The 23,588-nt window shown below is 38.6% G+C and overlaps 1 protein-coding gene across 6 annotated transcripts in view; it reads right to left on the bottom strand.

Annotated features, from left to right (window-relative positions):
- Nucleotides 1-6,410: 6,410 nt before the first annotated feature.
- ZFX (zinc finger protein X-linked) overlaps nucleotides 6,411-23,588 on the bottom strand; it is a 70,917-nt gene continuing 53,739 nt past the window's right edge. For 4 of the 6 annotated variants that reach the window (XM_068533469.1, XM_068533468.1, XM_068533470.1 and 1 more), the window contains 5 exons: nucleotides 12,842-12,991; nucleotides 12,478-12,621; nucleotides 11,856-12,008; nucleotides 11,174-11,314; nucleotides 6,411-10,314 (listed from right to left, as the gene is read on the bottom strand). In XM_068533469.1, the coding sequence (XP_068389570.1) occupies nucleotides 9,131-10,314; nucleotides 11,174-11,314; nucleotides 11,856-12,008; nucleotides 12,478-12,621; nucleotides 12,842-12,991 (1,772 nt within the window). In that variant the 3' untranslated portion in view covers nucleotides 6,411-9,130. The remainder of the gene's footprint in view (nucleotides 10,315-11,173; nucleotides 11,315-11,855; nucleotides 12,009-12,477; nucleotides 12,622-12,841; nucleotides 12,992-23,588) is intronic. The other 2 variants (XR_011072275.1, XM_068533472.1) reach the window with 2 other exon arrangements.

The raw sequence follows: 23,588 nt of genomic DNA, 5'->3' as shown, positions 1-23,588 counted from the left end.
CCACATGACCCAGCAATCCCACTACTGGGCATATACCCAGAGAAAACCATAATTCACAAAGACACATGCACCCCAATGTTCATTGCAGCACTATTTACAATAGCCAGGTCATGGAAGAAACCTAAATGCCCACTGACAGACGAATGGATAAAGAAGATGTGGCGTATATATACAATGGAATATTACTCAGCCATAAAAAGGAATGAAACTGGATCATTTGTAGAGACGTGGATGGACCTAGTGACTGTCATACAGAGTGAAGTAAGTCAGAAAGAGAAAAACAAATATTGTATATTAATGCATATATGTGGAATCTAGAAAAATGGTACAGATGAACTGGTTTGCAAGGCAGAAACGGAGATACAGATGTAGAGAACAAACGCATGGACACCAAGGGGGGAAAGCGGCAGGGGGGATGGTGGGATGAATTGGGAGATTGGGATTGACATGTATACACTAATATGTATAAAATAGATAACTAATAAGAACCTGCTGTATAAAAAACAAATGAATAAAATAAAATTCAAAAAAAGTAAATAAAAAAATAAAAACCAGGTAGTCAAAAAGTAGCAAGAATATAGATTTGAAAATATAACCTATAAGCTCAATTTTATCTATAAATTTATATCAGTAATGGAAAAATATACATTATACTAATATGCCTGTATTCTATTCCCCCCCCCCAAAATCTTATTATGCCTCGTCCAAAAAGAAAACTATAAAATTCCAAAAAATGTAGAGGATATACAGGCCATACTATGAACCCAAGCCAATAAAACTAGAGATCAACACTAAAGAGATTAATAAAAAAAACTTTTACTACTCGGAAGTTAAACACTATTGTAAAGAAGAAATAAAAAGTGATATGTAGAACTATCTCGAAAGCTATGAAAAAGAAAAATTCATATGTAAGAGACATAGCTAAGATTGTACACCAGAAGAAATGCACAGCTTTCAAGGAGTTCGTTTGAAAAGAAATGACAATAAATGAAGTATAAAACATAAGACATTTTAACTAGATAACAAAATAAACAAGAAAATAGGAAAAAGTTAATAACAATGCAAGAGGAAATTGATTACATAGAAAACCAAAAAATATAAAGAATAAATAAAATTAAGAGCTGTTTCTTTGATATTATCTATGAAACAGCCAAACCTATGGAAGCCTGTTTAAAGAAAAATGAGAGAAAGAATATACAACATTCAGGATGAGAAAGGAGATATCACCAGAAATGCAAGAGAAAATAATTATAAGAGAATATTTTGTGCATCTTTATGGCAATAAATAGAAGATCTAGAAAAGTGGTTCTCAACCTTGGCCACGCATTGTCATCACTTGAGCAACTTGGAAAATTACTGATGCCTAAGTCCCTCCCAGAGATTCTAATTTAGTTGGTCTGGGGTGTGGCCTGGGCACTGGGCAGGTCAAAGGCTGCCTCATGTGATTCTGATGTTCGATCAAAATTGAGAACCACTGAATTCTTAGAGGGCTTGGACCATATGGTCCATGAACCAGCATCACCATCTCCAGGGAGCTTGCAAGAAATGCAGAATCTTGGACCCCACATCAAGCCCACGGAATCAGAATTAGCATTTTCACAACCTCCCCTAGGTGATGTGAATGCACATTAATGTTTGAGAAGTACTGATCTAGAAGAAATGGATGATTTCCAAGGGAAATATAGATACGAAAATTTATTTAAGAAGGAAAGCTGGTGGACCAATTAATGTAGAAGAGGTCGTTAAAGTAAAAACTTACCATTTACAAAGAGGCATCAGACCCGAATGCTTTCACAACTGAGTTCTATCTAATCCTCAAAAGTCAGATAATGCCTCTGGTTTTTAAACCATTCCAGATTATGGAAAAGTTTCCAAGTTTATCTTATGGATTTAGCTTTACATTAATAGTCAAACCTGATGACAATAGTACAAAACAAGAAAACACCAGAATTATGAACATAGATACAAAAATTCTAAATAAAATACTAGCCTATTTAAGCAACAATATATTTAAAGAACTGGGATTTCCCTGGTGATCCAGTGGATAAGACTCCATGCTCCCAGTGCAGGGGGCCCAGGTTCGATCCCTGGTCAGAGAACTAGATCCCACATGCTGCAACCAAGACCTGGCGCAGTCAAATAAATAAATTAATTAATTAAAAAATATATATATATATTTAAAGAACAATAAAAATTACCTAAGTAGCATGATTTTATCCTGGAAATGAAAATATGGTTTAACTTTAGAAAACCCATCCATGTAATTCAGTATACTTCATTACACCAACAAAGAGAAAGTCAAGTAATTATATCAATAGGTCGCTAAAAGACATTTGATAACATTAATTAGTCATTCCTAATAAAATCTCTAAATAAAATAATAGTGGAAGGAAACTAACCTTGGTAAACACTACTTTTCCAAAACCAACACTATACTAAGTGGTTAAGTGCTGAAGTGTTGCCATTAAAAGCAGGAGTTAAAACTAATACAATGTAATATGTCAATTATCTTAATTTAAAAATTTTAAAAAGGAAAAAAAAAGCAGGAGTAACAGAAATGCCTGCTATAATATATATTATTCAGCATTGTTTTAGAAGTTCTAGCTAACCTAAAATAGAAAATGGAAATAATTGACATCTTTTTGCAATATGACTGCACACACAGAAATTCAAAAGACTACTAAAGCGAATTAGAATTGGGAAGATTACGTGGTAAAGTAGCTGGGTCCATGAAAAGTATATAAAGATCAATAGATTTCTCTATGCTCTAACAGTATCTAGGTTGACTATATTATGATGCGTACAATCTCTGGCAAGTTTTTCAGCTATTAAAGAGAATGAGATAGAGTTTGGTCTACTTTCCCAAAGGGATGGATAGGATATATTAAGTGACTTGCAAAGATGCATAATCTCATTTTGGTCAAAAAAATTTACATTCCTCCAAACGTCCTCTTGCTCTCTTTACGCATCTATCTTTGTACAGTTTTGTATGATCATGAAGGGAAGGCATACAGTCTGTTAACTATGATTACCTCAAGGAAGTCAGCTTGAAGGAAGTGTAGGGATGAGGTAATTAAGTTGGCTTTATACTTATTTTGTATTGTACAGCATGTTACAATAACATGTGTTTTACAATTGAAAAATCTAATAAAACTCAGTAAAGATATTTTTTAAAGGATAATAATGTTCCGGGTAATGGGATAAGAGGGGAAGGCATTTTACTTTCTTCTCTGTATCATTCTAAACTTTCCATATTCTCTCCAAAAAGAATGTGAATTAAAAAAATTTTTAAGTCAAACAAGTTTCAGAAATACTTGATGTTTGAAAATTGCTGAACATAGAATAGAATCAATGCTGTGGTTACAAGACACATAGAAGATTTATGTGTATGCACTAAGACTGGAAGAGAACAAAGATGAACAAGCCCTTTAATAAAGCAAAGTGGCATCGCGGATCATCATTTTTCCAAATTTTGTTATGAAAATATGCAATAAAAATAACTTGCAAGATTTCCATCTTTGTATAGTTAAATAAATTTGCCCTTTAGAAGTTACTTTTTCTGAAGAAAAACGGAAGCATACTACCCCGGGAGAAACAGGAACTACACCTTTGAAAGTCTGTCACAACCACCACCTCAAGAGGGGGAAAACGGACACGAATATGCAAGGCCAAAGGTAAAGATCTCTGCTAGTGGGCCACTGCCAGAGGGTAACCCAGAATTGGACTAACCCTTATTTTTTTTTTATGAGACTGGCCTAAGGGACCTCTCCTCTGCCTCCCCCGGGAGGGCTGGGGAGGATGCTGCAGCCCTTCGATCCCGTTTGCTCCATTTCTCTGGTAGGAGACCAAGCAGTCTCTCTATAGCTCACAGAGGTGGGCCCCACACTTTCGTGACTGGCTACATCAGTCAGGGCCTAGACTGGAAATCCATTTCCCTCCTAGGGAAATTCGGCCTCTGGGTCTCTCAATCCAGCTTTACTATATTAAGTCACACACCCAGTGGGTGGTTTCTTATGTCTATTTTCAATGTGGTTAGAAACCAGAGAGGAGGACGGATGTGATTAGAACCTTCCAAACCCCATCAGATGGCTCTGGAATACCTCCCCTTATTTCAAAGTTCAGGCAAAAGGAAATGGGCTCTGCATTTAAAGCCAAACACAAGCATGAAGGAAAAGCAGAAATTGGCCTCTCTTGAAAAGTAAAATAATATAGGTCTAGTTAACTATTCCGTTTTCATCAATGTGTTTAGATATTTCTGTGGTAATTCACATCATGAATGAATAAAACGCCATCTGAAAGTCCTATGCAGGTTTTCTGTAGCCAACTATCCTAGTGGCTTTACACCACCAGCACGTCACTACAACGCCAAATCCCTTGTGTTCACCAATATCAGCAACACAAGTAACACGAGAGACCAAGAGAATAGGAAAAACCAAGTAAAGGAAAATAATTCTTGATTTTTTACTTTGACTTCAAACTTGGTTGACTAAGGATTTCCATCTCAGGGGCCATTAAAATGATTTTAAAGTCCGAGCAGGTGCAGATGCTATATCTATGTGCAACAGTGATACTTTCATTGGTGCTAGAAGTGCTGAACTACTGAAGGGGTCACATCACTTCCAGCTTATACCGTGTTGGGGATTTATTAACTGTGTGATTTAAGCCTCATGTCCATGTATGTGTGTGTGTGTGTATGCCTTGTCTATAGCCAACACTCCACTAGGGTAACTTAAAACAAAATAGGAATTTATTTACAATAGCAAAGATGTCAAAAATAACAGGAACGATATATAACAAATCCAAGAATTGTTTTATGAAAAAGGCAAACAATACATACACAAAAGATAAAACAAAATCCAAAAGGGCAAACTTAATTTTGGCCTTATCTAAACAGCTGCAGAATGTGGCAAAATAGTTTTTCAGATATGAATTACTTAAGTAATGTTGGGCCACTTCAACACACACTTTTCAGCCCTTCCTTTTTACTTGGTGAATCTTCCTCTGAATTCTGTTTACCTTTGGGGAATGTAACTTTGGGGAGGTCATACAAGATTTATGAAGTACATACAGGCTATTTACATGTGTACCAAAAGATACATTTATTGGCTGACAGGCTCACATTTCAAAAGGAGTAAAGTGATAATGAAAGTGAAGGTATAAACTGAGTCCCATTTCACCATCACTGCTTCCTTCTGGGGTTTGGGGGTGTGTGTGTGTCTTGTCTACTACACAAAATGAATGCACCAGTAATCTTTTAAGTTCCTCAAGTGCTCTAAAACAGTGCTTCCCAAACTTGAGCATGCATCAGTCACTTGGAGGAGGTGTAAAGACACAGATCACTGGGTCCCACACCCTGTTTCTGATTCAGTGAGTCTGAGGTGGCGCTGAGAATTTGCATCTTTAACAAAGTCCAGGTGATTATAATGTTGCCGCTGCTGCCAGGCTCTGAAAACCACTGCCCTGAACTATCACCCTTTCAAGATTTCAACTGGTCAAGCTTTTCCTTCCATGAATCCTAGAATTTGTGAGAAATAAAGGAAATTGTTAACACCGAGATTCCCAGAGTACTGAGCAGTACACTATCTGACTGGTTGGCATCACAGACCAGCAAGATGTTCATCTGTCAGGTGTTCTACTACAGTTAAGTTTTTCAGCATGGTGTGGTTTTGCCTTTTTTATGCCTCTGGACAGTGACATTCACCATGTTTTCTTGATCGTTTACCTCAAATTTTGATTATTTAGTGTTTCAACTATTAGGGAAACACTTGTTCCAACAGTTAAATAACTGCAGGATCTCATCTTTAAAAATCAAAGATGACTCAAATCTATTTCCTTATTTTCTTCTGAGTCCTGATAACTTTTACCTAACTTCCGATTTTTATTATAACAATGATCATTCTCTAGTATGTTAGCGTCTACTAAAGCCCTCCAAACTGGGCACAAAGGGGTAACTCTAGGGCACGGCTTCCGCTGTGGGGCTGGGCTGTGGACTGATGCTGAAATAAGTGCTCTCAAAAACCACTTTATGCATGGGAAAATTTATCTCAGGGGAATTAGAGATGCTAATAAAACAAATCCTTTATGAAGATAAAAGAAAAAATGAATTTCAAGGACATGCTCATCAAAGGACTCACCAATCACCTCTTAACTTCTCTGAAATGTTACTTGCAAATTCGCAGAACTGAAATATTATTAGTATTTAAATCCAAGTCACAAAATTCAAAGCGATCAAGCATTTCACATTCCACTGCTGCATATAAGGAATTAAGAAATGGGGAAATGAAAATAATCCACTGCTTTTGATGTTTATTAGGTTTACAAAAACTGTACATTTTTTTTTCTTAAGAAAAAGCATTAACTTAGTACTGGTATCAAATAGACTAAACATTAACAGGAAAATATTCTGATTTTTATTTTTGCACGTTATTCTCAAGTACACAATTACAATAATGTCACACATCCCTATATGATTTTCTTTTTATGTATTTTACCTTTTTTACAAAGTGTACAGAGGGAGGGACATACAATATTTAAGGATATTTCTACAGAACAATAACTTATATTATGTCCTTGTAAAAATCTGTACCTCTTTAAAACATTTAACTGAAACAACCATTTTTTTTTTTAGCTTTGCTAATCAAAATTGTTTTAAGAATTAAAACTAGGTTGTAACTAATGTCAGTACATAACAGTGACTACAATTTTTTTTCTCTTTATACAGACAAATACATTTTACCATATTCACTTGACCAAACCCTTAAATACCTTTTAAAGGTTTCAATATTGTGCTTTAAAAAGAACAGAACTGTGTATGATTCCAGACCATCCATGTAAGAGAAATATAGTGTGTAAATTGTTGTGTTCTTTATCTTTCAGTTTATTTAAAAAAAATACATGACCAATTACTTATATGTTTTTTATTAATTTTTATGGATGTTTAAAAATCAACAAATTTCCACATTCATTTAAGTGTTTTCTTTTATATTACTTCTGGGAAAAATAAAAATTAAGGGAGATTTTAAAGGTTCTCACAAAAAAACAGACAGAGCTTTCAATAGTACTGCAGGGCAATGAATCACACGATGGTTAAGTTACTTTTAAAAAAAAAGCACGTTACGGGGGCCAAGAGGGCACAGGCATTCCTATGCCTTGGCTTTGACTGGCATTCAGGATGGAGTTATACCAGCCTAAAGCACTTGATTTAGAACTGGACTAAATCAACCTAGCACTTCAGAGGCTTGCCAAACACCAAATATTAGATTTCTAACCCTATAAATATAACTCTTGCATACAAATATCAACGGCAAAGAGAAAGGTGAAAGCTAAAAACCTAATAGCACAAAGGGGATGGAACACCATAAAGAACTGGCAAGGCAGCTAACAAGTGGGGAGAAAACTCCAAAATCTCCCATGTTGTACCAGATACTCATGTGCCGACAGCCAATTTAAGGGATCCCAAAACCTGTTCTCAGTTCTCCAAGATTCATCTTAACATAACCAAATTCTAACTAACCAAGTTCACTTTATGAATTTATGACTCTGATTCAGAACTCTGTTAAAAAGTGTTAACTTTCAAAGAAAAACGAAACTGTGAAAGACTTGGTGATGTTCCAAATAAGGCCTCAGATTTTCCTCATGCACTTAAAACACACCTTTATCTTCTAATCAAAGCCAGCTTGAGTGTTAAGTTTTTGAACGGTTGCCAGCTGTAACGAAGAAGTAACAGAGCAGGCTGAACTTGCCCAGTGTAAGTCGTAATTAGCACCCATTCTGTGGTACATGGAGCAACTGCTTCCTTAGTCCCCTCACTTGGGGACACAGAATCCCTTCATGAGCTTCTCAGAGAGAACTGAGGGAGTTATGTCTGGATTCTCATTAGCTTTTCTGAAAAATATAAAGGCATGGAGCTGAAGTTATATGAAAACATTCTATCTAGAAACATCTTAACTTCTATTTTTCAGTTACCAAAGATATTTAAAAGAAAATACCTTTACTCTTTAAAAATACTAGTCCTTATTTTCCTTCTAATTCTTCACCTGAGTAGTCTCTCCAAAGAGCATGATTTACAAAATGCTCTCTCATGCATCCCTGTGTCTTTCATGTTATTGTAAATTTAATACTTTTCATTATAGATTTTCAACAACTACTACTTGGGGTTGTGTGTATAAATATGTAAAATAAGCAATACACACAGATACATGTTATATATATGTGCATATACATAATTCAGGGTACATTTACATATATAAAGTTGCAAAAGATCCTACGAGCCACGAATTAATTACCTCTAGGAGATTCCAAATGCAGTCCTCAGTAAGTCTCATCTGTAGCACACAACCATTCCAACACAAAGTAGCACAGACAAAATACAACAGGATCAAGCAAAATTTTTCAATAAAGTTTTCTAAAAGTTTGCTATGCTGACAAAAGATGTAAATACTCCAAAGAAAGCACCCCCAAAAGTATATTCTGTCTGCTGAACAAAACGAAAGGTAAACACAAACCCAGCCACCGCTCTTTACTCAGCGATGCCAGGGACACAAAAGCTCAAATGGAAACTTTCATTGTCATGTGGTCTGAAAATATTAAAACAAGATGAGTAAATGACTCCCATGTTAGGATAATTAGACCTGACCATAAAATCTCCCATTTATATTAGTAGATGTCTCTGACAATTTGATTGTGAGAAATTTATGGGAAAAAAAAAATAAGTCAACATTACTTTCAGAGTTACCAATCTAAAATTACCTTAACTTTAAGTTAAATGGCCTTAGAAGAGTACCATCAAGGTAAGCAAGGTAAATATTTAAATAAATATAAAACTTCTAAGATAGAAAAACTCAGTATAGAATCAGGGATTACTTTATTAAAAGCTTGTTGCTGCAACTTGCTTGTTGCTGCAACTTGCTTGTTGCTGCTTTTCCCCATTTATTAAACAAACTGAATAGAATTCAGAACACACTATTGAACAAATGGTAAAAAAAAAAAAAAAAAAGTCAACTAGAAGCAATAATTCTATTTGTACACAGCATAAATCAATATACAGTATTGTATGTGAACGAGACTGTGGCTTTAAAATGAATTTTCTGCTTCAAGGCCAACATCTCTACAAAAGTCTGTAGAAGTATTGTTAGGGCAGGCCAACTTCTTTATGATGTCGCATTATGTGCTGGTTCTTTTCTGAAGGTCTTCGGAACCCTTTCTTGCAGTACTCACAACGGTGGGGATAGTCTTTCGTATGAATGGAGATAACGTGCCGTTTAAAGCCTGAGGCATCTGTAGTGCTATACTCACAGTACTCACACTGATATACTTTCCTACCACTGTGTGTCTTCATATGCTTTTTAAGCTCATTCTGTTGTCTAAATCCCTTTCTACATCTCTTACACCTAAACGGAAGATCTTTTGTGTGAACTGAGAGAATATGGCGACTTAGAACGAACGGATCTGCAATCTTAAAGTCACAATGTCTACACTGGTGCATTTTTTTACCCTTGTGGGCAGCCACATGTTTCTTGAGTTCTGAAGGCCTGTGAAAGCCTTTATCACACATATCACACTTATGGGGGTAGTCCTTTGTGTGAACTGAAATTATGTGTCGTTTCAAATCGCTTGAGTTCGAACTCTTGTGGTCGCAATGCAAACACTGGTGAGTTTTGCTTTCTTGGTGGATAAGAGCATGTTGCTGCACCTCTTTGGTATCTGAGAAAGTCAGAAGACAAATGTCACACTTGAATGGCATCTCTTTACTATGCTTAGTTTTTACATGCGTTTTCAAGTTAGAAGAGTCTGCAGACCTATATTCGCAGTACTGGCATTGGTACGGCTTCTCCCCAGTATGGATTCGCATGTGCTTTTTGAGCTCTGATGGGTGACGAAAACCTTTACCGCACTCCACACATATATGAGGAAAGTTCTTGCTGTGGACCGCCAAAAGGTGGCGATTCAACAACCCTTGTTCAGCTGTCTCATATTCACAGAATTTACACTTGTGCATTTTGTTGGCTCCTTTTTCCTTATGCACCATTTTGTGAGTAAACAAAGCCCCAGCGTGAGAGAAATGCTTCCCACATTCATCGCATTCGATGGCCTTCTCTGCCTTGCTGGTCAGCTTGTGGCTCTCCAGGTGGTTGTGTAAACTTATCTTCTTGTTGGTAGTGTAATCACAGTCAGTACAGCGGTACTTCTTCTTGGTAAGGTGTTCAGGATGGTTTTTCATGTGCCTTTTCAAAAAACCTCTCGACTTAAACTTTTTCCCACAAATCATGCAAGGATAGACAGTCAAGGGATGTCCATCAGGGCCAATAATTATTGCTAAGAAAGGAAAAGAAAGGAGCATGAGTGATCAAACCAAGTTCTGTTTTGGTTTCTTCAAGAATTTAAAGCATGTGTTCTGAACATTATTGGGCAAGTACTCCCATGTTAGGCTATTTGCTACTTAGCATCATTCCTTTTACAATTTTTCAACATAAGAGATACAGCAGCCTCATCAAAAAGAGAACCTGGTCTGGAAACTCCATTCAGTATGACTGTACCAACCTCACTCCCTCCAGTTTAAAAAAAAAAAAAATGAATAAATATGTAACTTCTACCAACTAGTGACTGCAGCTGTATCAATTGAGAAATTGGTGGGAAATTATTGATAAAAACAAAGTTTCATAATCACGGTTTCTGCTTTGGTTATTCAGACAACATAACTTATGTCAATTTACAGTAAAGCTTAAATATGTCTACAGAATTTTAATATGCAAATCAGCATACAAGAATAGACAAGAATATGTCACAAGAACTGAAGTACTTGCCTTGCTGCTCTGTAAAGTATTCCTGCTTTATGCTGACATAATCAGATTCTTTAAATATATTTGGTCTTTAGAAAAAGTTAATGCTTCCAACATATTTGAGGGATTTCTTTTCATATCCACATAAAAATCACCCGAGTTTTGAATTTTTTCATCCATGTTTTATCCGCTCCCCCTTTCTTTCTTTTTTTAATCCAAGGAAATCATTCATGAATATCACTGAATTCTTAAAATTATATTTTCAAATTCAAAACACAAAAGCGCTATGTGGTCTAGCAGCTAAAATGTCATCACAACACCTTTGGGGATACATACTAGAGTTTCATCTGAGAGCTCGCAAAGCACGCTGCGCTGTGGAACTCATGTGCCCTCACCTGTTTGGTACTGCCTGGAATCAGGTCTTCTCCTTTTCTTTGGTTTTTGTTTAGCCAGTCTGCCAAGCCCAGCAGACTCATCTATGTGCAAGAGGGCACTTGCAGTGCCATTCCGGTTTTCAATTCCATCAGAATTATTACCTAACAATGCGCATTAAAAAACAAAATTATACAGTATTATAAATTATAAAGAATTAGGGACTCTTTATTAACTATAACAACGAAAGTTAGCCATGATACTCATGAATGACAGAAATTCCCCATTCTAGGTAATGGGTTTTATGACCACATTTATTATATAGCAAGACCATAGGAAATGCCTAGCTTCCAAATCTAAAAAACACATGTCAGCATTTTGCCCCATGGCCATGGACTCCCTTGTTGTCTCCCAAAATTGTAAAGTCATGGGCCACATATAATCAAGATGAAAAGTTTCAGCTTGAAAGCCTGTGTACTTCTTGCAGTACTTCCTTCTACGTAATATACACATGAAGGAAATTCCTGTTAAAAATAAAGACAAAAAGTAGACTTTATAATCTTCCTCTACTCTTATGCAAATCAAATAACCCTTACAGGGTACTGGTATTTCAGATTTCTGAAACCTAAGACCACAGAAACCGTTTTCAATCATGAATTCATGTTCAAGAACCAATTCAATCGCAAGAGCTGCAACGCGACTTACCGTAAGCTGCTGCCCATGCTATTGGCATGAAAGTTTTGATTTCATTGTCATCGATTTGCTGTTCATGTGCGGCAGCGGCTGCCGCTGCGGCAGCGGCATCCTCCTCTCCTACAATCACTTCCATATAAACTTCGTCTGCAATTTCTGCAACATCTGAGTAGAAAATTATAGAAACTTGTGTGACTAGGTTTACAGAGATCACAGGAAAAGATATTTTCACTTGAATTCAGTTAATAGACAAGTAGAAAGAAGGTTCACATGTTATATACCTAGAACATAGCTTTCACGTAGTAAGCACTCAATAAATATTTATTGAATGAATCATACATTTCTTGGCTTTTACCATAATGTGCTTTTTTAATAATCTTATTTTTCCATATTCTTTTCCATTATGGTTCATTATAGGATACTGAATATAGTTCCTTAATTTGTTTTTAAAGCAACATTCTAAGCACACATAATAAGTCATTGATGTTTCCCTTGAAATACAGCAGAATAATAATCTCTACAATAATCCTACTTGTTTCCTTCAGATACTGGCCATATTTTTTTAAAAAAGAAAAAAAAAAAAAAGAGCTACAGGAACATAAAATTCTCTCCCACAAAAAGGCCACCTACTTACTTAAATCTTCATCTTCTTGCTGAGAGTCGTTGACAGTCATATAAACCATCTTTTCCCTTGGCACACGAATACTGCTATTTTGATCAAGTAGTTCAACTCCATGATCATTCTCAGGCTCACTCTCCACAATGTCTACAGTGCCACCTATCAGAGAAGATGAAGGCTCCAAGAATTTATGTGAAGACTTCATTTCCACCTGTTTCACTTACTACATTTTACATACTTTTCTACTGCTATATTGGAACCCTTGCTTAAAATGTTATCTTCAGAAAAGATTACAAATATTCTCAGTCTAAACTACCAAAAAATAATTAGGTTGAAGTGTTTGATCAGGAGGTATACTACGCTGAAGGTTTCCTCTTACCTAAGTCATCCTCTCCAGGGTCAGCTTTAAAAATGTACACCTTGATGACTTCAGGGCAAGTGCCATCCACTTTACAAGGATCGATTTCCGACTCTGCATCCATGGTCATTCCAGAGGAACCATCGTGTTCTATTTTGCCAGCATCATCCACTAAAAAGGCAGGAAATACATGACAAATAATAATAGCAGATATTTAAATAAAAGTTACCATTTTCAAAAGCCCTTTTTACAAATATAATCTCTAACTTGATTCACATAAAATTGGATGATTTTTACCTAAACAAGTAGACACGCAGCACATGGTGAGAAATGTGGCTGACTGGTAAGCTAGAGCCGGGTCACGGAGGGCTTTGTGCAACCAGGCAGAGGGGCTCATGCTTGACCTTGGTAGGCAGGAGGTTTTTCAGTCTGGTCAGGTGCCACAATCTCTCAGGGAACTTAAAAACACAGGCCCTCGCCAAGCAGTTCTACAGAATCAGAATTAGCAGGGGTGGGGCCTGATAGACAGATTTAGAGGAACCCTGCCCCAGGGATTCTGATCAGCAGTTTGAGAACTTCTGCTGTAGGTGGTGGGAGACTCATAGGCAGAGCAGTGACAAGGTCAGATCACCATTTCTGCTACACCATGCTGGCCTTGAGAAAGGTGGATTCAAAGGGATCAAAACATAAAGCAGAGATATCACTTTTGAGTCTACTGCAATAATGCAGGTGACAGATGACAAGGCCTCAAAAATTAGGACAGAGGTAGTATGGATGGGGAAGAGGGCTACACTTGAGTCGTATCTTAGGACTGAAATCGCAGAACCTGGTGCCCAACTGAAAACTCAACATGACAAAAGGAGCCAAGGATAACCATGGGGTTTCTGATATGGGTGACTGAATGACTGGGGGAAGAAATGGAAGGAAATTAGAGAAAGTATCTCTCTTCTGCATGTTTAATTAATTAACTTAAGGTCCAAGGGTAACATCCCTAAAAGCTCTAAGAGCCAGTGCCTGTCCCTATCCCTCTATGATCACAGAACCTTTTGCTTGTTTCTTGCAGAGTATACGATTCACTGTGTTGTCACTAGGGGTGTGTTGCCCCCGTCTTTCCCACTGATAGAGCAGAATCTGTATTTTCATTATTCAGTCTTTTAAGACAGAGTCTGGTGATAGTAGACACTCAGAATACTGATGAATCAATGATTCAAGGAATGACTGAGATGTGAAGTCAGTTGCTAGATACTCAAATCTGAAAGCTGAAGGCTGACCCACAGATTTGGGAGCCATCGGCTCCGTGCTAACTAAGCCTTGAGATCACACAGTGAGAACCTGCAGTGTGAGGAAAGAGTGGGCTGAGGATATCCTAGGGAATGTCATGGTTTAAGGGAGGGACAAGAAGAAGAGTTCACAAAGGAACCTGAGAAGGGAAAGCTGGACAGGTTGGTGGAAGGTCATAAAGGAAGCTAGGGAGTTAGAAGTTCCAAGAATCCTAGTAAGGCCCATGGCAATAATGCAGCATGCACACAAGTCAAAGGGGAATGTCTGCACTGACAACAGTAACCTGGAAGTCACTGCTGTTCCTGCTGAAGAGCAGTATAGTGAAGGCTATATAGGGGTCAGATTAGAGTGGGTTGAGGATTCAATGGAAGGTGTGAATTTCTTCAAAAAGTCCAATTTAAAAATGGAGAACAAAGGGTAGAAACTAGAATGCATCACAGGATCAAGGACTTTTCTGTTTAATTGATTAAAAATACTCGAGCATGCTCAGTCTGTGAGAGAAAATACAATAAAAAGTGAGAGGCTGAAGCCAGAGAACCTGGTGAAATTTTGGGATCAAGATCTCAGAAGAACAGGGAGAAGATGAAACGAGGCATAAAGATGAAGGAATTTTCCTTAAATAGGAGGAGAAATACGCTATCCTTCTGAGACCTGGGAAGGTAAACATGGATGAGAATGAAGCTTATGTTGTGTTTAGAGATGGGAAAGGAAGACTGTAATGCAGAAAGTTGGAAGAATTCATGGCTGGTGGCTTCAACTGTGGACATGAAACAGGAGGCAAGGGCCTTGGTCACCTGTAAGAGAATGGCAGATGGGTTAAGAGCTTGAGAAGCTAGAGAAAATGAGCTGATCCAGGACAAGCTTACCGATATGAAGGTTCAAAGAGACCAGATGGTTAAATCCTCTGTGGTTTTTAAGAACAAAAAGAGGTTCCCTGAACTGAATATAACTACCTAAATTCAAGTTATCTTGACTATGCTTTATAAAAATGATTTGTAGAGGGAAAGAATCGACATTATGCCCTTATTTCTGGCCTGATGTGTACTTACCCTTTTTCAAAGCTAAATATTTCTATGACATACCCAGCTGACAGGGCCACTGTTATTTTCTTAAAGGTGGCTTTGGAACTTCAAACTGAGATGGCATTAGAAGGCTGAAGATCTCACCAAACTAGCAGGAGAGTCCTGAAAAAATCTGTACATCTTCAGAGAACTCATCTCTGAATAGTTTGATATTGTTTATGAAGCTTGGCCTCTTTTGGCAAGGTTTGTCAAAACTGATTCTAACACGTACTGGAAAATCAAATGTCCTTGTGTTTACAAAGAACAAAGTCAGGCTAGCTGTTTTTGCATATGTTAAGTTTGTTGGTACTCATAAGATAAAACCTCTGATGACCAAAATCCAACCATTTTGGAGCTTGCAAAATGTCATGCATTTACCTGTAACTTAGAGTAAGACATTTCTGTTTGCTTTCATACATGTGTGGGAAACACATCTGAAATATACAGACTTACCAAAGCCTAGCAAAGCTATTCTATTATTAGACAAAAGTAGAATTCACCTTCAGATTTTCACCTTGAGAATGTGTCCCACTAACTCAACCTATGAAATTATTCTGAATATGAAATATTACAGAAGTGATTTAAAAAAAAAACATTTTGGTGGTCCTGTTAAGTACTAAAAATTTCACTGTGATTTTAAAGTTCCATTAAAAATGAATTTCTAAAAAACAGACAAAGAAGGCTTTGATAAAACTGAGTCATCATACGTATGATTTCTGCATAAGTGCCTTCTTCTAATGCTGTAATGAAGAACTAAAGCTTCAGAATAAGGCCTCTCCAAAATAGAAGAGCATAATTTCTGGAAATTAAGACCACTTCTAATAATAACTACCATTTGCATAGCATTTTGCAATTTCCTTAGCATTTCTATGTACTTTTCAATTTCCTTAGCATTTCTATGTACTTTTATTTCATTTGATTCTTACCTTTTCCAGATAAAGAAAGGAAAGCTCTGAGATGATACATGATTTGCCCAGTCAGTAAATAAGAGAGGGGTGGGAGAGAGAGTGAAGAGGTACCTGTCTTTAGAACTCAGACCTCTATTTTCATCTTTTGATTTTTGAAGAAATATATGTTTACTGTATAAAATTTAGTATTAAAAAAAATCACCAATAGTCTCACTAACCAGATATTGCATCATTAGTTAGTAAATTTTCTTCCCAGTTTTTTCTATTAAAAAAAAAAATTGGCATCACAGTTTCCTCAAGCCTTATGTAATAATCATCTTTACATCTCATCTGGTATTTTAAACTTTAAAGCTGAAGAAAAATTTGGCTTATCAACGATCTCATTATCAATAGCAAAACTATAGCAAAATACAGGCGTACCGTATTCTTAGGTTACATTTTCTCAGAACTTTGCAGAGATTGTTCCACTGTCTTCTAGCACTGAGTATTTCTGTGTGGATGTCCCTATAATACTTTATCCCCAAAGTTCACTAAACATCACTGTGATTATGACTTAGTGGTTTTATCATTCTGTCAACTTCTTGAAAGAAAGATTCAATCTTTATTTCAGGAAAGTTCCTTGAAGAGTCCAATCTTTATTTCAGAAAAATTTCTTCCATTATAAATATTTTTCTAATTCATCAGTTATTCCCTTCTTCTGGAATTTCACTTATATGCATTTGTCTCCTTTATCTGTCTCCCATATCTATCCATCTTCTCCATAATCATTTATATCTTTTTTTTTTTAACCATTTCATTTTTGTGATTTTCTAAAGCCAGGTGTCCCTCTGCCCCTGGTTATATACTGAGGCATATTTATGCTTATAGTTGTTTCTGTGGTAGCTTTTATCTTGATCATATTTTTACTTTTCAATTTCTTTCTGAATTCTGTCAGTTTGTTTTCTGCCTCTATTGTCTTGTAATACATTTTTTGAACCTTTGTATCTCTTCTCTGAGTTTTAAGAGATCATGTTTGCAATTTCACTGAGGCTTCAGGTCAGTGCTAACCAAGAGAACTTTCTGCGATGATGGAAATGTTCCATATATCTGCACTAGCCACATGTGACTACTGAGCACTTGAAATGTGGTTGGCGCAATTTAGAAACTATATATTTAATTCATCTTGCAATATATTGATATTAAATAAAATAATATTTCCGAGAGCTGAAGAACATGAATCTTCAAAGGGCTCACTATGCATGATAACACAACACATGAAAAAAGACCCACAGGACTTCCCTGGTGGTCCAGTGGGTAAGACTCCACGCTCCCAATGCAGGGGGCCCGGGTTCGATCCCTGGTCTGGGAACTAGATCCCACATGCCGCAACGAAGATCCCGTGTGCTGCAACTAAGACCTGGCGCAGCCAAATAAATAAATAAATATTAAAAAAAAGAAAAGAAAAGAAAAAAGACCCACACCTAACTAAACCTAACTAAACAAAACCCTATGATATTTCAGACCAACAGGGATAAAGAGATGATCTTTAAAACTTCCAGAAGAAAAAGAAACATCTACAAAGCAATGAGAATCAAAATGGCATCAGGCTTCTAAACCAAATGCTGGATGACAATGAAACATGCCATCACAAATTCTCAGGGAAAATTCACTTCAACCTAGACCTCCGTACCTAACCAAGTTATCAATCAACTTAAAGGGTAGAAAAAATACTTTTAGTATACAAATCTAGACTCCTTAGGAAGTTATTTCGATATGTGGTCCAGTAAAATAAGGGAGTAAATCAAGGAAGAAAGTGGTATAGGGATCCAGAAAACAGTGGATTAGTCTCAGGAAATGAGAAAAGGAAAATTTTAGAAAAATGTCTGCATTATAGTAAGCCTAAAAAGCAACTAATCCAGAATGGGTCAGAAAGACAGAAAGCTTCAAGAGGGGAGTCACTGGAAAAAGAAGAACTCAAAGAAAAAAAACTGGACAGAGAAGTAAGTCAAACTTGATAGTGTATTTCTTAGAAGGCACAAACAATTAAGAAAGAAAACCCGTGCTATAAGGGCATAATCAATCTCAACGACAAAGCCTAATTAAGCTTGAAGTCTTTATATGACCAGTACCCACAAGGAGGACATGGATCAGTCAGTAAACCCCAGCCTTTCAGAACCAGAAGCTACCTGAGAGATCTTGAAACAGATTATTTTCTTAATTTGAAAGAAAAATAAAGATGATTTTACTTCGTAAATAAGTTACTTCAAGGGACAGCCTGAATACACACATCTTTTCTAAAGGTTTAACAAGAGTGCCAGGTTATAAATGTTAGGATGCCTAGGTGGGAAACCAAGCCTTTTCATAAAACCGTACCTCAGTACTGCTGCTGAAGAGAGAATTTGGTTCTCTGAACCAAGAGCCTATTCTAACTTACTCTGATGAGTCCAACAGTCATCTTACTACCTAATCACTTCAATTTTTTTTAAACCTCTAAACCAAAATCCAATCAAAAAAAAAAACTATAGAATAAAAACTTGGTATTTGACATCCTTAGGGTTCCGGTGTGGGCGTGTGGTATTGGATAGTGAAGACACCATGGATGGGTAGTTCCTCCTAGAAGGATACCTAAGCTCACGATCATCTGTTATGTCCCAGACATTGTGGTGGGTAGTTTCGCTATATTTTATCATGAAATCAATGACAACAACCCCAGGACTTAAGTGTTTTATCTCCATTTTACAGATGTGAAACCGGAGCACCTAAAAGACTAACATGCAAGAAGCATTCTGCCAAGGCAGCAAGTGCTCTAGTAGATAAACACACTTAAAAGTTAACTTTTAGACCTCCCTCTCTTACCTTCCTCTTCAAGAACCCTCCTTCTGAGGTTAAAATTTCATCTTAATTTTATTATATAGCCTATAAAAGATTTGAAAGAATTGGTTATAATCTGATCTCCTTTAATTCTTGAAACTTTCCTAGAGGGGTTCAAAGGCTTAATGAAATTAGCCTCATTCTGTAGACAGGGAATTAAAGCATCAGAGACGTTCAAGTGCCTATCCTAAGTTACAGTGATCTCCAGCATGGTGTCAGAGATATAATTAATGAGAAATATTTGCCAAATTGCACTGAATTGGTCTAAGACCCCTACTTGATTAAGAACTAGTTAAGCAAGAACTGACTTCTTAACAAATTCAGGGGGAAAAGGAATGACTATTACAATCCCACCCTCTGCCTGCCTTTACCCCAAAATCCCCTGATGGGACAACAGGAAGGTCTTGAATGAAGCCAGTCCAGAGTTAGTCTTGCTAGCCCAATGGATGCCACCAACAGAGAGACTCTGTGGATAACACCAATGGCCAGTAGTTACTGATAGGCATGCTTTGTGCTGGATGCCTGGTGCGCATGACCTCTAATTCTCACAACCACTCTTTAGGTCAGGTAGTATTACTGCCTTTTCACAAATAAGGAAACTAAGGCCAAAGTGAAGTCAGTAACTTGCTGAGCAGCAGGAATGGCATCCAAGTTGAAGGCTGGCTGACTCTAAGCTACAGGTGCTATTTCCATACACCATGTTGCTTCTCTAGGATCCCTATCAAAGGTCAGCCATGTTCTCTCTCTCCCTCTCTCCTCTCTCCTCCTCTCTCTCCACTGACCAACTCCATTATCCCACCAAGTAATCAGAGATCTGTTCCAAGGGCAAGCTATCAGACAATTTTTATCTAGGTCTCAAGCAGATAAACAGTAAATATGAATCACAAGGCCAATCTGAAGCTCCAACTGCTTCTAAGACTTACAAGATGTAGACTTTTTAACACAATCTTTTTTGTCGTGGGGAGAGGGAAGGACTACAACATCTTTACCTTATTTGAGCACTTTATTCTTAGTATAAATCTGACATCCTGATTGGACGTTAAAATGAGAGCTTAATTCACTAATTTTAGTGTTGATTTCTAAATAAATTTCAGAATGCCTACAGTAAAGACAATAATTTTAGATGGATTAACACAAACCTTTGTGAATTTTACCAGAACAAGCTAGACATCTTCTCTAAAATAGTCTTAGTTCAATAAGACTTCTCTCACATTTCAGAAATATTCCCATGTGGATATGTATTTTTTAAATTCTAAAATTTTATTGTGGTTTATCAAATGGTTTAAGGACGAAAACTGATAGAGCGCATATATTAAAAAAATGGTAAGATACATACACATGAAACAATCAGCCCACAGAACAAAGGAATAAACAAATATTTTACCATGTCTCCTGTACTAATAGCCCCTAGAATCAATAAACAAGTCATTAGATTGTACTAATCCTCAGAGTTTATGCATTAAACATATAGAGATTTGGATTTATTTATCATTCATTCCCCGAACAACTTTTTATTGGATGTCTACACTATGACAAAATTTGTGCTTAATTAGGAGCTAACATCAGATCAACTGGTCAAAACACCTAAACTAGAAGGCCAGGGCCACCACACACTGCATCCGCGGGGTGCCGCTGGCACTGTGGCTGTACAGTGGACAGCGGCAGGCAGCAACCATGCATACAGACCCTCAGCTTGTCTAATGTGCTCCACCTCTAGTGATGGTTTTACCATCTGCCCAGCTGCACAAGCCTGAGAGGGAGCTTCAAACCCTCCCTCTTCCTCAACCCTAAATTTAATCCAAATCCTACTTTCTAAGTATGTCATGAAGCAGTTTCCGTCAAACTCTACTGATAGAACCTTATTTCACATCTGTTCCTCAGCTGGACTACTACAACCTCCTCCCATAGTGTACCTTTTTGGTTTCTGATTTTACTCTTACCTTGTCTGCTCTCGACAGCGCCGTTAAGGTTACTTTTCTGAACTGTAAGTCTAAGCATGTTACTATTAATCTGCTTACAACCCTCTAACAACTCCCCACATCAAAAAGGCAGAGCAGGTTTCTTAGTATATTCAAGAGCCTTTATGACTGTGCCCTTCCCTATTTTGCCACTCACGTCTCATCATTTCCTCCATTCACCTCATCAGGGACATTATTTGCACCCCAAAGAAGAAGTCTGTGAACACTCACAGATCTTTCCCAGCTCCCTCCAAATAAACATGCTCTCCTCTCTGCCATTCCTCCCTCCTCGGCTGCCCACTGAACATTTCATTCCCCCTTCAAATTAAGTTCACCCCACATTATTTTTTAAAGATGTGATAATGGTATTACTGTTTCATTTTTTTTTAATCGTTATCTTTCAGAACTATATACTGAAATACTTATGAATGAAATGACGTGCGGAATTTGCTTCAAAACAATATAAGAGGGAAGGAAATGCACAGGAGTAGAGATGAAATAAATTCAGTTATGTCTTCAACCAAGCTTCCACAGAACTTTGGCTTATAACACTTTCATAGCATTTAGCTCACCCTAGTGTACCCAAAATTTCCCAACATCTTTTCCCTTAGTGCTTCCAAAATGCTTTGTACATCCAGTTATATATCTTTTCACACTAAACTGTAATTACCTGTTTCTGTTTGTCTTCTCTCCAGGACTGTGAACTTTTAAAGTCAGAGACTTCCACTGTTTATCTCTAACAGCTAGCACAGTTCCTAGCTTATCGTGGCTTATCAATAAATGTTTGAGAATAAAGATACAAGAGAGAGGGAGGGGCAAGATGGCGGAAGAGTAAGACGCGGAGATCACCTTCCTTCCCACAGATACAGTAGAAATACATCTACACGTGGAACTGCTCCTACAGAACACCCACTGAACGCTGGCAGAAGACGTCAGACCTCCCAAAAGGCAAGAAAATCCCCACGTACTTGGGTAGGGCAAAAGAAAAAAGAAATAACAGAGACAAAAGAACAGGGACGGGACCTGCACCAGTGGGAGGGAGCTGTGAAGGAGGAAAGGTTTCCACACACTAGGAAGCCCCTTCACGGCGGAGACTGCGGGTGGCAGAGGGGGGAAGCTTCGGAGCCACGGAGGAGAGCGCAGCCACAGAGGTGCTGAGGGCAAAGCCGAGAGATTCCCGCACGGAGGACCGGTGCCGACCAGCACTCACCAGCCCGAGAGGCTTGTCTGCTCACCCGCCGGGGCGGGCGGGGCTGGGAGCTGAGGCTCGGGCTTCGGAGGTCGGATCCCAGGGAGAGGACTAGGGTTGGCTGCGTGAACACGGCCTGAAGGGGGCTAGTGCGCCACAGCTAGCCGGGAGGGAGTCCGGGAAAAAGTCTGCAGCTGCCGAAGAGGCAAGAGACTTTTTCTTGCCTCTTTGTTTCCTGGTGCGCGAGGAGAGGGGATTCAGAGCGCCGCCTAAACGAGCTCCAGAGACGGGCTCGAGCCGCGGCTCTCAGCGCGGATCCCACCGCAACAGGGGTGCAGAGGGAAAAACGGAGAGGTTCCCGCACAGAGGTTCGGCGCCGAGCAGCGCGCACCAGCCCGAGAGGCTTGTCTGCTCACCCGCCGGGGCGGGCGGGGGCTGGGAGCTGGGGCTCGGGCTTCGGTGCTAGCCGGGAGGGAGTCCGGGAAAAAGTCTGCAGCTGCCAAAGAGGCAAGAGACTTTTTCTTGCCGCTTTGTTTCACGGCGCGCAAGGAGAGGGGATTCAGAGCGCCGCCTAAACGAACTCCAGAGATGGGCGCGAGCCGCGGCTAACAGCGCGGACCCCAGAGAAAGGCGCGAGCCACGGTTATCAGCGCAGACCCCAGAGACGGGCAGGAGACGCTAAGGCTGCTGCTGCCGCCACCAGGAAGCCTGTGTGCGAGCACAGGTCACTCTCCACACCGCCCCTCCCGGGAGCCTGTGCAGCCCGCCACGGCCAGGGTCCCGTGATCCAGGGACAACTTCGCCAGGAGAAGGCACGGCGCGCCTCAGGCTGGTGCAACATCACGCCAGCCTCTGCCGCAGTCACGCCAGTCTCTGCCGCCGCAGGCTCGCCCCGCCTCCTCCATACCGCTCCCTCCCCACCCCCCCCCCCCCCCCCCCCCCCGCCTGAGTGAGCCAGAGCCCCCGAAGCAGCTGCTCCTTTAACGAAGCAGCTGCTCCTTTAACCCCGTTCTGTCTGGGCGGGGAACAGACGCCCTCAGGCGACCTACACGCAGAGGCGGGTCCCAATCCAAAGCTGAACCCCGGGAGCTGTGGGAACAAAGAAGAGAAAGGGAAATCTCTCCCAGCAGCCTCAGAAGCAGCGGATTAAAGCTCCACAAACAACTTGATGTGCCTGCATCTGTTGAATACCTGAATAGACAACGAATCATCCCAAATTCAAGAGGTGGACTTTGGGAGCAGGATATATTAATTTTTCCCCTTTTCCTTTTTTTGTGAGTGTATATATAGGTGTATGCTTCTGGGTGAGATTTTGTCTGTATAGCTTTGCTTTCACCATTAGTCCTAGGGTTAGGTCCGTCCGTGTTTTTTTTTTTTTTAACTTAAAAAAATTTTTTTTTCCTAATAAATGTTTTCTTAATAATTTTTTCCTTATTTTCTATTTTTAGAAATTAAAAAAATTTTTAATAAGTTTTTTCATATTTTTTATTTTAAAAATTTTAATAAATTTTTTTAATAATT

The sequence above is a fragment of the Eschrichtius robustus genome, chromosome X (assembly GCF_028021215.1).
Source record: "Eschrichtius robustus isolate mEscRob2 chromosome X, mEscRob2.pri, whole genome shotgun sequence".
Lineage (NCBI taxonomy): Eukaryota > Metazoa > Chordata > Mammalia > Artiodactyla > Eschrichtiidae > Eschrichtius > Eschrichtius robustus.
Note: the sequence above shows the minus strand (reverse complement) of the source record. Positions and strands in the feature narration are given on the sequence as shown.